The sequence below is a fragment of the Rhea americana genome, unplaced genomic scaffold, assembly GCF_003343005.1.
Source record: "Rhea americana isolate MKP2758 unplaced genomic scaffold, rheAme1 scaffold_189, whole genome shotgun sequence".
In the NCBI taxonomy this organism is placed as follows: Eukaryota; Metazoa; Chordata; class Aves; order Rheiformes; family Rheidae; genus Rhea; species Rhea americana.
In genome coordinates, this window is record NW_028186027.1 from 1406808 (window position 1) to 1422695 (window position 15888).

Genomic DNA, 15888 nt, shown 5'->3' on the forward strand with positions numbered 1-15888 from the left:
CCAATACTGAAGATGGAAAGAAAAGCCAGACTTGCTCCAAAGCTATTTTATTCCAAAGACAGAAATAGGCAGAAGAGACTTTTTCACAGCAYGCTAACCAAAAATAGCACTGGGGCCTGTTGATATGCTGCATAGTTTGTGGGTTAAGTAGTATTGTCTCATACCTGTGTTATGTGCTGCTTTCCAAATATCAGCACAATCACTTGGCAAACTTTCTCAAGGTCCTCAGCACGCTAGRTAGTAACACTTCTGTGCAGCTGCTGCACTAGGTTGCTGCCAAGGGGCCAGGCTCTCCGAAATTCCAAGGCTTTTGCATCCCAAACCTCATCTACTTTGTGAAGCAAGGAAGCAAAACCTTCTGGCAATCTACCTCCTTATCCAGTCTCCTGCTCTGTATTTAAAATAATCTTAAAAGAGCCAAACAAGCCACATATAATTTATACTTTAATACAGAAAAGAAACCATACATCTGCAGGGATTTGTAAATACCACAGGTAACACTTCAGTATATCTGGAACAACACAAAACTTGACCTTGTACCTGAATGGTTGGTGACCATGAGAGAAAGGCGGAAAAGCAAACATTTTTTTTTTGATTGATTTAGCATTCCAATGGACTTTGTTCTACTAAAAAAAAAAAAAGAATAAAAATAAATCCTTTAATAACTTGGGAAAGCCAATAAAAGTATAGTGGCCTTTTGGAGTATCAGCAGAACAGTGCATGTAGAGCATGAAAGTCCTCTCTCCCCATTGCACGCTGAAGGACCACTTACAGAGAGCACTAAGTCACTACATGGCCTTGAGAGGCTTTAACTCTCAGTCCCTCAGTCAACATCCTGCTTCAGTAAAGTGCCTGGAGTCGCTACTTCTAACAAGCTGACTGAATCCTCTTGATGGATTGCGTGGTGCCTGAATTTGCTACTTAGCTGTCAGATCCCATAAGGTGCCATCAGTATCAGACGCTCAGCATCTGGCACCTCCACGCAGGTCAGAATGTACAGGGAAGTGCTCAAAACCATGCACATTCGGGTCAACAGAGCATAACGTGTAAAACTCCAATTCCAAGCCAGCTAGTCAACACCAATACACATTTASTTAACACTGTTGAATAAATAAATACACAACATAAAACCGATAGGGCCAGGGATCAAGCTCCATCACTGCTGGGTGGGCAAGCTCACTGCTTCCTTGGCTTGACTTAGGGGAGCAGCTCATCACCAGGGCAAGTAATGGGTTTGGTCTGGCTCTCAGCTGGAAGGCTAATGTTCCGTATGTCTACCTTTCTCTACTATAAAATTAGAAACTCATCTAGAGAAACAATGGAAAGTGATCGCACACCATCTACATCACCTCTTTGCAGACACTTAAGGACACTTCTCCATCCTGATCTGAAGACACAGCAGGAGGATTTTTCAAAAGTTGSCAGGGGAACCTGGGTATCTAAACTCCTTGGACACTCAGCTGGGCCTTAAGCACTTTTGGAAATCTTCCCATAGGCACTTATAAAAAGAAGAAATTTATTTGCTGCACTTAGGAAAGAAATTAAGAACAGAAATATTGCAAATAATGGAACCTGTATCCATACAGACGGGAACTAAATATATCAGCAAGTATACGCATTGACAAAGACGATTTTGATTGCTTTTTAACTGAAGTAGCATTCATACATCTTTAAGGTAAATTGTGTCTGATATTGTCATGTTACTTACACAGGGAAAAAGAAATGTCCTTAGCACCAAAACAGTAACAATCTTCACTATTATTAAGACTACCTTACATTTTGCAAACAGATCTTTAAAGAACAATTAAAACCTGCTTGATGAAGCAACCCTGACAAAGGATTAAATATTTAGACTGATACTTGCCTCTATGTTGCTAAGTATGACCAGGTAACTTGATGTCTAATTAGTACAGGTTTTAACTGCAGTCAGTTGCAAAAGCAGAACTGACCTGAACTTGGGAAATTTGCATGGGAACTAACTCTCCTTTTACATATTTGTTTTTAAGGATTTCAAAGTTTCCTTGGACCAACATCATGCCTAAGGTGCCTATAACTCTACTTTGCATATGGAAAATCTAYGCTGCCTTCAGAAATGACAGATGTGTAAGGCAGGCCCATTCCAGTTAACCTGGCAGCACTGAACACTGTGCTAATCAGYGGGTTAAGCAAGTCTACAGGAAACTTCATACTGCAGGAGCAGAACCAGATAGTCTCCACGATAACTAGTTGAGCTGAACCAGCCTGGAAGACTTCTATACTATATCACATACTTGCGGTCACAGCTCCTTCGGTCCTGAATCCAAAGCGAACAAAGCTTTAACCACAGACTATAATATATTCAGAGCAGCAGTGGAGAGTTGTTCCCAGATGCATGCATTTTCCTTGTTGAAGGCTGCTTTATTATTGATATTTCTTACCTGCCTGACAGCAAAACTGGTTCCAGACTGGGAAGAAAGTAGCTGGCCTTTCAAAGCTGCAATGGGCCCTGTGGGTTGAGCACTCCTTGGAAAGTCAGCAGGAACTCTAAGGCTGATGGGACCAAGGGCTTTACTTGGCTGTTAGCCTGCCTGTACAGAGAGCTCCTCCGCTGGCTTTTGTTTGGCTTAGCAGAGGGATGGAAAAGAAAACTGCAAGTCTTTAACATGCACAGTCACCTCTAGAGAGCTTCTTGCATCTATTTCACTATTAAACAGATTCACTTAGTTTGTAAAATATCAACTAGAGTCTTTTTTTGGGCTTTTTCCTTCAGCCTGATTGCTCATTTTACTGAACGGAAACAATATCCCTAAAACCAGTGCGATTCCCTCTTATGCAGAAGTATATATGGGGAAATTCCTGTGAACAGGAACACGCTTCCTACTAAACTAGTTTCATCTTTCCTAAAAACAGCAGTACAACATCACTGGATGCAAAGCCAGGTGGCAGTGTAAGCAGATTCCCCCACACTCAGTATTTTGCTGTCACAACAGTGCTACATTTCTGCTGGTTGATGAAAGAGTGTAATCTGTCTTGCTTTGATGTTCGGTCCTTTGTAACCAATTATCACAAAAGCAAACCTAAGTGCCTAATGGTAAAAGAAAGCTTTGTCTTGAGAGGCCTGGAATTTTCTCTCTCATACCAAATACTTCTGCTCTTCTTTTAGAAGTTTAGGTAAAAGATTCAGCACCCACCAATCTGGAAGTTTTTGTAGTGGAAGCAAACAGCATCATTTCTTTCTGTTGGAGGAGACGTTGCTTTTGATTGCACAGTTAGACTAGGGAGTGTGGCTCTTTATTAACATGCTTGAAATAAGACAAYGTAGTAAGAGCATGAACAAGGGTAAAACACCTTGCAGGAGTTTGTTCCATCACCTGGGTGGAAACTATGCTGAGATGTTTCCAGATCAAGTGGGCCTATCTGCCCTGAGCCATGACTAATCTGGTAGATCGTTAACAGCCATTTGGGAGAACGGTGCGTTTAGCCTGTCCAGTTCATCTACCTGTGGGGGGTGATGCATTAATATCTCGTGGTCCTCAGAAACGTCATCACCCACAGTGACTAGATTTGTTAGAGATTTGCTCCTAACGCACTGGAAGTCGACGTGACGGCTTTTGCCCTCTTCCTTCTCCCACGACATCTGGATGAATGGCCGTTGAACGTAGTTGTATATCACTTCTGACCGGCCACCAGGCCTCCTCTTCACCTTCTCTTTACAGGTGGGRTATCCTGAAAACACAGACAGCCAGTCAGTTGCACTAAGCTCTTCTGACTTGCACAAAGAGACAACCGGGTCTCAGAAGAGTGGCCAAATAGAAGTGACTGGGAAAGACAGGGGAACTTGTTAGACAAATGCTCATATTTCATATTTACCACTACCGGCTTGTGAAAAACTACTTTTTTCCTCTAGAATGAGGTTGCAGCCATTGTGTGTAGTCATTACAATCAAAGGCTGCACAGTATTAGCCAGTATGCGAGCAAACTACTATAGCAATGAGATAGTCTCCTCCAGGACACAGCACAAGATTCTAAGTTCCCTAGGTAAATGCTTGGACCARCAGGAATGGTGGAAGTGTGATTCCCCTTTTCTGCTTGCGTGGTCCTAAAAGACAGAAGACTTACAGATAGGCACTATGGAGCTACCAGTTCCCCTTAACTTTCAAACAACCTGGCCAATTTCAAAGAAACATGACAAAGGTGAAGGAAGATTATCAAGTTTCTACTAGCTTCAACATGTGGTAAAACAGAGATTTCTTAGTACCCCTCCATGGAGAAAGTCTTCAGTGGAGGGTCAACCTTTATTAGAGACCAAAAAACTCACATCGGAAGTCTGCCTGGACAAAAATTCATAGGAAAACAGGATTTACTGACTACAGAGTAGCCCATTTTAGAATTTGCTTGGCTGAGAAAATATTTTTACCTTCAATGCCAATGCGAATATTTTTCAGACCCCGTTCCTTTAATACAGCTTTTGCAACGTCGCGATTCTCAATGTACTTGAAGAATCTGTACAGCTTGGAACTGTAAAGGACTTGAGAAATAAAAAGGGTGATTAGAAATTACAGGAAGGGACTGTTTTTGACATGGTTAGCTGTGGGGATGCCAAAACAACAGATCTATCCACTCTCATCACTGAGATTAGCTAAACTTCCTTAGTGGGAAGGTATTGATACATGTTATAGTCTGGATAGAATGAGACTTGGAAAAACTTTATTGCTCAGTATGCTGAAGCCACAGGCTTTGCTCCCATCTGGAATTTGATGAGGGTATAAAGCAAAGAGTATTCACTACTAGGAGCCAAGGAAGGGACACAGCGAATGCTGTTTGTTCTGCAGATATTCAGATCAAAGCTCTAACTAGCCAGCTATCCTGCTCCTGGCCACGGCCAGCTCAGGAAGATCATGCATAACAGGACTCCATTTGCTAGCATCTGTTCCCTACCCAGGGGGGCACTGCTTTTTGGGCATTAGGTTCTTCCCTAATGCCCAGATACCTGAGTGCGCAATGAGCACAGAGCCAGGAGCTGCTCTATCAGGTGCACATGCAGGAAAAGTGGCTGCCACAGCTGAGTCACCATGATCTGACATGTGCTTCAGCATCAATAGAGAGTACCCTTACTTTGCGAGTACTCCTCTCCCATTGGAGGTGGATGATCTTCATCCCAGTCCACTGTGTCTTCATCTGTCAGCACGACAATATGGCACTCACGTTCCCCTTTCCTGGCGCTATCCACCATTATAGGCAGAATCAGCTCCTCCAGATAGCTATCAAACTGTTTGTGAGCACCATCATTGGACAGCTCATGTAGCAAAGCACCTAATGAAACATGAATCACATGATTTTTTTTAATATGAAAACATGTCCCTACACCATAGGGCCACTATACATTACCATTAAAAAAAAAAAAAAAAAACAGTAAGGTCCAGCCAACATAGTGAAATAACAGAGACTGAATAATTTTATGATACTTAACTTGAATTTCCAGCAACAATTTCTGCACTTGAAACCATATTTTCTGCCATCTCTGTGATCAGTCAGAGGACAGAGTAGGAAATGCCATCAAAGCCTGTGCTATGATGCTATATGCCACATTTCAACATAGAGCCTTTCATAAATTTGCCTATGTTAAAGGTACTTTTCTGCCTGCCAGCATCCCCCAAAAGCCGCTCCCCATCAGATTTCTTCAATGAGTAGGCACTTTCTGACCTCTGTGTCTTTAGTGCCTTCTCTGCCCATCCTTCTTCAGCTTAAATTGTTCACTTTCTCCAGTACATTTGAGACAGGGATTATAACCCTGCTTTTAACCTTCATTTTACTTGGCTGTAACAGCAAGTTCTTCTAGCCTCTTCTTGTAACAGAAGCTGAGAGAGCGTTTTACAACTTCAGTTTGCTCTTTTGAGCAAGATGTCTGCATTCTACAGGATTCAATCACTTCACTTTGGTTTAATGTAGGAAAAAAGGAACTAGTTTAAGTACAATCCGTATATCAGGCCTAGTGATGTCTATGGGACTACCCTCATGCTTAAACTAAAGCATACGATTAAAACTGCATCAAATCAGAATCAGAGCACTCCTCTCCATGCAGATCTCCTCAGAGACGATTTCTCTCTGTACTTACTTAGATCTTGACATTTGATTGTGTTGAAGTCAAAGTTGATGCAGAGGTAATCACATGTGTCTCGAAGGTCTGGGATTGAAATCCCGTCAGGGCAGTTAATGATCCCTGTTTTGTAATAATCCTGCAAATAAAAAGGACAAGTGTCAGAAAGAAAACTCAGAGGAGCTTGGATATCGATCATTTTCAATTAGCTTTTTGCTCTTTTCATCAATGTTTGTTAGTTACAGGGGAAATAGAACAGCAGAAACAGCCCTGTTTGTCCAAGAATCTGTGTCTCTTGGCAGATTCTCTTGGGTCTGATAAACTGTAGACTCTAGTTAAAACTTTTACCATGATGTGGGGTTTCATAACATCCTATACGCAACATTCATTYATATGCCACCATGAGGTCAGGACAGAGCTCAGGAATTAAAAAAGCATGACACAAGAAAGGTAAAAAGCAACAYGAGCAAGTATCTGATATGCTGATTCATACCAAAATCTATTACAAGTTTTTAGCACAACACTAAATAATAACAAAAGAATATGTCCCGGGGGTACACAGTTGCCTGGGAGACAGATAGCTTTGCACACATGACCAGCCAATTGTTTTTTTTCTCATCTACAAACATCATCTTACCAGCACGGTCCGGAACACAGCCGAGCTAATTCCTTCTGCGATTTCATATTCTCCCTTTTCATTCGGCCGGGTGAAATTATATTCTCTTCCTGGTCCAAACATTCTGAACAGATAAAAGTCTACATAAATGCACAAGTAAACATGAATGCATCCATACTAGAAACCAATAGGTGTGCTGAGGTTAAACAAAACCAGCAGTACCACAGGTATACAGTAACTTGAAGCCAATACTCAAATCTCTCACATAAGCAGCAAGCACAAGAGCTTTTTCAATCAAGTCCTACAACAGCTGGACTCTGAGACTGTTGCTAAAGCTACTTCATTCTGTGGAACAAGCCACATCTCAGAGGAACAGACCACTCAATCCTGGGTCAGAAAAATCCCTGTCAAGAAAGCCCTTCCATAGAAGCTACACAACAGCACCATCAACATGCCTTTTGATCACCTGTTTTACAAGCTGACCTGTGCAAAGGTCGGTAACCCAACAGAACTAGGCTGCCTTTGGTCAGAGATAGGGTGATGGCAATATGAAAAATGAATGCTTCCTGTTAGTAGCTGCATCAGTGTTAGAAGAAATTGAGCGACTTCTCTCCTGGGAAAATATCAAAAGTTAACAGGAGGGGAATGGAGCATTATCATTTTCTCCATTCTAGAAGGGAAGTTATCAGCTGCGAACAGATGTGCTGCTCACAAACAAGCAAACACTTGGACAGAAGGTAAAAGTAGTCCACATCTAGCTAAAAGGGCACACCAGTTGAAATACTTGGACCAAAGGGAGAATGTTTTTTAGAAATCTACTGACTTCTCTCTACATCTAATCATATTTTCAAGGCCTCACAGTCCAATTTAGAACAAGTCCAACCTTGCTTAGCTTACGAATACGGATGAGATCACAACACAAACAGCATGTTCTTATTCCATTTTAGCAAATATTCAACCCATCTGAAGTGTCCTGAAAATGGCAGAAATCACTCACCTTCCCAGCATAGTATCAGGGTGAGCAGTGAAAATCTGTGGATTCACTGCAAAGCGAGTGCCATCTACCACAAGCGTCACTTTCTCCGGAGGCTGTGCTTGGGAACTGATGCTTGAAGACAAAGTGCTGCCTCCGTGGCGTTCCTGGGTATTAAAATATTCTGGCTGTCTTTTATTCCCATCTTGGAAATGACAGTTGTGCGTGTCTTCAGAAGTGGACAACATGCTACTGATGTGGGGGCTCACCAGGAAAGCAGTGTGTCGGCATTCAGGATCTAAACCTAAGAGAAACAAACAATATAAGGACAAACTATCATTTGTTGGAAAACATCATTTAATACTAAGACTTTCTAGTGTAATGAGAAAACTGAGCCACAAATCAGAGGATGTTGATATGCTTGACTTTTAAGGTAACATTATAGAGTGGAAGGCTATGCTGCATTTTCAAATTGAGCCAGCAATTGGATTTTGGATAAAAACCTTCTCAATGATCCACGATGCTTAATACTCCTTATTAAAGCATAATAGATTCAGAAGATGAAGAGCAGGAGCACAGAAATTAAACAAGGCCAGGAATAAGCACACCCCCACACACATAGATGCCTAGTACTGACAAYTACTCTCATAGGAAAGCGGGAAACGTGCCACGCTCTAGGATAACGACTACGTCACCCTTGAGGTGTTTTTGGCCAGTAGTGCATAACGGTTGGTCCATGGGGTCACGGAGCTCATCAGCACAGTTCATCTGTTCAGGGACAACCTCGGGAAGAGCTGAGGGCTGGACAGGCTATATCCATCTTGCCAAGACAGCAGGACCCTAGATCTTCGTCTTTTCCACCAGTTTGGCAAAGTAGGACATATATATTCTGCACTCCTCAGCTGCGAGTATGCCTTTTACCAGTGCAAGCTGCCTTGGGACACTGGAATTTTTGCAAGAATATAACATCTCACAAAAATTTTGCCTTAAAGATTGCTGAAAGGTAAATGCATATTATCCTCACCCTCAGACCTCAGACCTGGAGAGGGGCTGTGACCCCCTAGCACCACGTTATTTTCTTCTGACTCATGGACTGCTACAGTTACGTTTTCCACCGAGCAATTGGACTCCAGATTTCTTGACCAGCCTGTCCCACCAGCACAGTTAATATTCATGCTGGGCCTCCGCGATGTGAGGAGTTGGCTGCGTTTCCTAAGAGAAGAGCTAGAAGAGAAAATACCAGGGTGTTAGCGTTGGAAGAAATTCCCAGGCAATGAAGCTCAAATCCCTGTATCTTTTACTGAAACCAAAGTCCCTCAGGGTTCAAGAGGCATTTGTTCGGTTACTTAATCGGGCTTCAGGGAGGCTTATGATGCTAGTTATACCCCTACACTAACCTTGTGAGAGGAAAAAAGAAAAAAGGGGGGGGGGGGGGAAGAAAAGTTTTAAAGGTTTTAAAGCAACCAAGGGTCTATTTTACCTATAAGTCTCTGGTTTCTTCAAAGCAAGTCCCAAAGCACTGACGTCTCTAGATCACATGCATGTTTCTTCAAATATCTTCCTGGCAACTGTCTGACYTCCAGACCGCTAGAGCCCTTTAAAAATGTTTATGAATCTCTTGATTCCCAGCACTGGCGAAAAGAGCTCAGTAACTTGGCTATAGCCTGAACATTAACGTTTTYCCAGTTAACAGCCCAGGCACTGTTCTCTAACTACCCTGAGGTTTGACTAGGAGGTGCTCTGCTTCTAGTCGTTGTTTTGTCTTCCTTTTCCTTGATTCATCCCCCTGCTGTCATATAGGGACCACTCTCAACATTTAACTCTGCATAGTCCTACAATAAATACTCATATCACATCAAATACTCATGCTTGCAGCAGCCTCAAGTCCATCACACTCTGGCTTAGCCCAGTACATACAATGTTTTGACCCATTCTACTCGACTCTTAAATGTCCTTTCTGCATATGGTCAGAGACAACTTTGCCCCTTTTTGGCCTCTTCACACTAGGCTAAATTCATCTTCCTCGTTCTTATGTTAAGGTTCTTCCCTTTCTCTGTTCTCATGTCACTCAACTCTTTTTCATCTTCTAACAGCTCTTTTGCCTCTTTGTATCCGTGGCCTGTTTTWTTCTTGCTGCTGCCTTGGACAAGAAACAACTCCCCTTTCCAGGCTCTGAGCGTTTCTTTTCACTCTTTCAAACACCAAACCACCAATTTCCTCATTAATGATTTTTTCTCCAATCTCCCCCCACCCCGCAGAACAATTGCCCTGTGTCTTTCTCTCGAGAGAATTAAGACTCCAGCGCCTGGGGATGCCATCTCTAAAGCACAGCARAACATCCACCCGGCTAAAAGCAAACAAGATAAAATACAGCAGTAATAAACAACTAAACGGCAAATCAGAGTCGGCGAGCTTTCTGGTCACGACCTGCTGAGGATGAAGGCCTTAATGAGCAGTTCAGCGGTGGGTTTCATCATTACTGGAAATCAGCGCAAGCATTTCACTGTTAATTAGAGATCAACAAAAGAGAATAACAATTCCTTCCTCCCATCTCCCAGAATAAATACTAAATTGTCAGTATTATTACTTCTGTATACTTATAGAAAATCTGCTGTTTGCGCTTCATGTARTATTCATGAGAAGGAAGATTTTTGGCAGCAGCAAAACCACCTGAAAAGCTACCCTACTCTGTTTCTTTTCTTAAAGGCACTGGCTGAGCGGTAGGAACAGTAACGAAAGGGGCCTAAGAGGGTCATTTTTGTTCCAGGAAATTTAAGAGAACACAGTGCATCGCTACCCAGCTCTCCTAACACCAATTACCCAGCTTGGGCTGGGTTCAACCTCCCTCTCTTGAGGCTTTCCGGGCCGTTTCACTCTTTTTTGGCCTACCGTAGGTCCCGAGCACAGGCTGTCTCTCGCAGCCTTTAGCGGCCCCGAGTCCCTCGAGACAGTGAYGGTAAACAGACGCCTCCTTTTCGGGGGCACAGGAGGGGTGGCCAAATACGCAATCTCACATACTGTGCAAAACACAGGGTGGTTCTTGGGGGTGGGGGGAAAAGCTTTTAAATCAATCAATCAATTTCAAAATTGAGAATTGCTAGCCAAGCAACCAAATCTCAACCGTTCTCCCATTTTATACGGCCTATCGTAATCATTGCAACAAAACACACACTTTTCCAGACTGTGTCAAACWAGTTATACAACCGAAGCTGTGGTTTAAAACATATTCACTGAATCGCATGCACTGCAGTTCCGCTACGACCAAAACACTYCAAAATTAGGTAACTGCACAAAAAGCAAAAACTTTCAACTTTTCTACATAGAAACAAGCTCCCTGATGAAAGATAAGCTACAAACACACTCAACTCGGGAACAGGTTTTGCTCAGTGAGCTCAGAAGGACTCCATGAAGAAATGCTTATGCTGCCTTATCAAGCTRAAATTTATTTCTTAGGCCTCTTTCAAGAGCACTGCTGGTCCGCCAATAAGATCCCCTTACACCATCTGAACAAGCTCTTAATTATTTAATAYGTTACTCAGAGAGGAGAATTTAGGCAGGGTATCAGATCAACAAGCAATTTAGACCGAGGCAAACAACTTTTATCAAGCATTTCTCACATTCCATAACTTCACAAAAAGCCTACCTTATAAGTGACGCTTAATTTAAGTCAAACAGCATGAAACACGTCCTGACTGCACTTTTGCAACAATAAAATTGGATTTGATCAATGTAACAACCTGCAACTTTGTGAGCGATACCTTTTCATCACCCARAACTTTGAATTCAATGTCCAGGCAGGTCAAGAGGCTCTGCATGCYGCTCAGCAGAATCTTTTACTGCCAYGGACCTCACTTCTCAGACTTCATCAGATACAYCTACACCACACTACYGTTCCCAATCTCTTTCTTTTGCTTTAATTTGCTAGGTRCATTTTTTTTTAATAGCTCTTTGGCACCTTTCTTTCCCTCTTTCCCCCTCCTCCCCCATTACAATAAGTTCAGCATTGGTGAAAGGTTCCAAACCCCTCAGAGACAGTAGAAACACACTTCCGAAACACACTCTTTGCAATCGTGGCAGTTCTTAGAGGTATTAGGTCTGATTATCCCTCACTTATTTTCTGGAAAGCTGAACCTTCAGCCCTGCTGATAATCAAACTTGGCCCAGGCTGCTGCCGTTTTCCTCCCTGCTATCCCTTTTTGGTGTGCCCAAACTCTRAGATGTTTTGCATTTGCAAAACAAGGGGGAAAAAAAAAAGTCAGCATTCTTTACCCACAGCTGGATGTTACAATAAATTCTGAACTAGTCATTTAATGTGACAAATTCATCGTAATCACGCGCGCAACCCAGCGGGGAAACGAGCTTGTAAGACTTCAGAAGGCTGTACTAAAACCTGGCCAGCTTCCAAGTGTCCTGGTTTCCTTTCATGGCTAGGATCAAGGTGGACTACCCATGGTGAGAATGAATACCTATAAATAATAATTAGCACTACTCATCTTCAAAGCTTTTTGCAAATATTAACTGCTCGCTGTTCCTAACAGCCCTGGGAAGCACTGCAGGGAAATCTTTTATGATAGAAAGCAGAGACACAGAAGGAGGGGGGGACAAAATTTTCAGGACCAGAGTATGGGCACCACTAACTAGCTAGGTGTTACTCTAACGTATTCACTACTCACGCTCCCTGACTGTGCACAATTACCTTGCAGTTAACAGGGTAAATACTAGCAAGTTGCCGCCTTCTTTGAGGTCTACGCTGCTGTGCATGTTTCTAGCACACGGTAAGCAAAGATCAGCCAGTGCCATAGAAGTGGTGAGCTGTAAACTAACCCCCTCCATCTCACTTCCCACTGACTCGTTGGGATGCTTAGCTCCCGAGCAGCCTGTTGTCCAGTCTGTAGAGGAATTGAGGGCCCAAATCCATATTGGTTTTGCTTGGAGTATGTAGGTCTCTCCTCTTCCAAATACATCAACATTAAAAATGCACAGTGTAACTAAACAAGCATCTTTGTTACTTTGTGTGGATTATCAAGTATAATCATTTTTGCTGGGATTTTGAGCATCTCTTACTTTGTGTGACTTATCAATGTGAAGTCATTTTTGTTGGGAGAAAAGTATGGGAGTACATTTCTTTTTTTAAAAAAAAATAAGTTRGAAATAAAAAGTTTTATTTAATACTGCATCTTGGACGTAAGCTCTTCATATTATAAGCAGAGATAAGAAATGGGTAGAATAAGGATCATTCTGTTTAAGAAAGTAGGAAGTGTCCTGGAACATAAAAAGGCTGGGATGATCTTCAGTACATTATCCTTCCCCACTCCAGAGAACCAYAGGAGCACCCAGAACCATTTCCCATGGTACACGGTTCTCCCACAACTATCCTAAGGAGCTGAATGACCTAACTTGCACAGACAAACAAAYAGAATATAGGTGGTGTGTGCAAGGAAAAGAAACTTAAATATACTTGCAATAACACTTACAGCAAAGAAAATCCAAAAAACACAGTGCAGACTTGCTGGCTCCAAGCTTTATTTTACTACTTGGTCCTTATCCCTAYCCTTGTGATTAAGAGAGCTATTACAAAATAGTTTAGGCACCGGGGTTTGTAAAACATTACAGAACTTCAGAGAAAATCGTGAAAAGTTGAGCAGTCAAATTCCATTTAGAGTGGAGCCCTTTCCTGTAACATCTGACAGCCCAGACACTGCTTCACTGTCATCTGGCATGAGAAGAAGGAAGTCAGAAGAGAGTAAAAATAGCAGAAGCACAKAACTACTTCATCATTCAATTTGTTAATAGCAAAGAACGATCAGCAYGCAGAGCAAGTGAATCAGACGGTCAGTAATCTCCCACTCTTACTAAACCACAGCGTAACCACGATGACTTATATAAAACTCCAAACAACTTATTTTTAAGGTGACAACACTCCTTTAAATTGACAAAAACATTCCCATGTACAATTATTTTCAGAAATACGAGCAAGCAGGAAACATGCATATGCAGGGTGTGCCTGACCTAATTCTACAGTCTGTACTAGTTTAGGACAAGACGTATTTCTAATATAATTGCCCTTCAAAAAAATTTAGCCTTCCTTTCATTTCTCAAAATATATCCTTGGAACACGCCAAAAGTTTCCTTACATATAAAAACAGAGAAACAATTAGCAATGATTAAATTCCTCTTCTGGACAGCAAAAGGRAAAATCTCACTGGGTTGAGATAAATAATAAGAAGCATTTCCTGCACATAGGGATGAGCAAATCAGTATTGAGTATGCCTAAACCTCAAAACAGAGTGCAGCACAGAGATAGCCAAGCTAGGAGCGTGCCGCGGGCTACGGCTTCACGATGCAGTTCACAACACAGATTTGGCAGTCCGAGGCCAGGCTCACCTAGCTGTACCAGCCCAGCACCACGGTTTTGTAAATTTGGCCTCTCACTTGTAGCAGTTGCTACTCTATTTACTTCCTCTCAGCTGGTCTAGTCTTGGCCATGCCAAATTTCTAACCCAGTAGCTCTGATGGTATGGAGCCTTTTGATAGATTGTCAGTTTAGATGGTTTTCTGGAAGAAGACTGTTTTTAAAAGAACCACAGGGCAGGAACTTGGATAAGGAAAACACTACTCAAACYTGCTGCGATGAAAGATCATTTTGGCAAGTAGGCAGTAGTCCAATTTTCTAATTTTTGTAAAACCGTTACGTTTGCTTTCAATCGCCAGATGCATGCTTTCCCTCAGAGAGGGAAAGGAGGAAAAAAATGCTTCTGGTCAGCTAAGTTCAATGGCAATAAAATTTCCCCAGTCAGAGAAGCATTCCAGAGGGCTGTACAAAACGGAGTGAAATCCTACCACTAGAAACAAAGGCAAAAGCTACAAACTTTCTGCTCTACTAAAGACTGAGAACAGAGCTGGGGGGTCTCCTTCTGCAAATATGAAAGAAATGCACCGAAAACAGCAAGCTGGAATTTGCATAAATGAGATGAGGTTCAGACCCYGGGAATTTTGGTCCTAGCTTCTATCATTCTTTTTCTACTCAAAAAGAAGTCGACAAGTCCACATTGTCACTATTGCACTAGTTTACAGTGGAAAAAAGAGGCATATCTAGAGCAACAGCATAGGCATAAAATATATTGATTTTCTGCCTGTAAGTGGCACAATAGTTAAACAGAGGAAAAGTTAACTGTGTGTCAAAAATATACAGCAAAATTAAATTGACAGGTCTGAAGCTATTGTTATTGAAATATGTATCACAAACAAAATCATTTTCCAGTCTAGTACCTAGAATTACCTTCTTTGCCTGCCAGTGCCCAATGTAAATAAAGCTTTTGGAAGAAGTGTCCAGTATTTTCTCTTTCAAGAGAAAAGCCCTATTCTTTCCGTGATTATCTTCTATCACATGCCTGCATCGTAACCTTGTTTTTTTTTCAGTTTGTCTTGTCATTACATGGTTCCAAGTCTACATGATTTTCCCTATAACACCTCACTTTGACTCTGGATACCTAACATAATGGTTTGCCATCAACCACCATAAATCACAAGCAGGAACTGTCTTTTATGCTCTGACATAACTTTTTTGACTCCTGCTTTTAAATTCTACTCCTGGTTTTTAGTGAAATTCTATAGCCTTAAAATATTTTAAGATTCAGAAGGTCTCATTAGCAAATTYTTTTAAAAAATATTTTTTCCAGTTACCAAGTACAAATCTGGTTCTTCATCTACTGCTTCTCTTGAGCACAAGGCTTTTCGGAGAAATCAGTTATCTCCTCTTCCAGAAGGTGAAGTGCCATGTATGAAATGTCATATGAGAGCAGAAGCCAGTGTCACCAGGCTGCCCTGGGCACACATACCTTCTAGCATGGATTTGAGGAATGGATCGTATCAGAAGACCAATGCCCCATGCCACCATCTCTTACAGCCTGCGTCCCCTCTCTGTGGTCAGAGCACCCGGATTTCTTAGCAAGTTGCACAGGGTGGGGTGAGGGGGGAACAGAGATGGAAAAACATCGGCTTTATGGTAAGTGCAATATGAGACTTGGTCAGTCTCATGTTATCCACTCAGTGACACCTGTAGATGTGCCTCTATCTCAGACATGCAACATTAAAATGCATTTATCCAACCTGCAACAGAAAGAAAAACTACCTGGAGCCTTGAACATGCTTTTGTCATCCCTGCTAATGACAGTAGTTTCATTTTCTGTAGCAGACAGATATAACCAGACAAAAAAAGCGGTG

At 42.0% G+C, this 15888-nt stretch overlaps 1 protein-coding gene across 4 annotated transcripts in view; it reads right to left on the reverse strand.

Annotated features, from left to right (window-relative positions):
• Positions 1–431: 431 nt before the first annotated feature.
• The window catches only part of KCTD20 (potassium channel tetramerization domain containing 20), a 28230-nt gene continuing 12773 nt past the window's right edge, over positions 432–15888 (reverse strand). For all 4 annotated transcript variants that reach the window (XM_085302273.1, XM_085302274.1, XM_085302275.1 and 1 more), the window contains 7 exons: positions 8690–8889; positions 7690–7969; positions 6714–6816; positions 6095–6215; positions 5095–5292; positions 4397–4507; positions 432–3705 (listed from right to left, as the gene is read on the reverse strand). In XM_085302273.1, the coding sequence (XP_085158399.1) occupies positions 3413–3705; positions 4397–4507; positions 5095–5292; positions 6095–6215; positions 6714–6816; positions 7690–7969; positions 8690–8840 (1257 nt within the window). In that variant the 5' untranslated portion in view covers positions 8841–8889 and the 3' untranslated portion in view covers positions 432–3412. The remainder of the gene's footprint in view (positions 3706–4396; positions 4508–5094; positions 5293–6094; positions 6216–6713; positions 6817–7689; positions 7970–8689; positions 8890–15888) is intronic.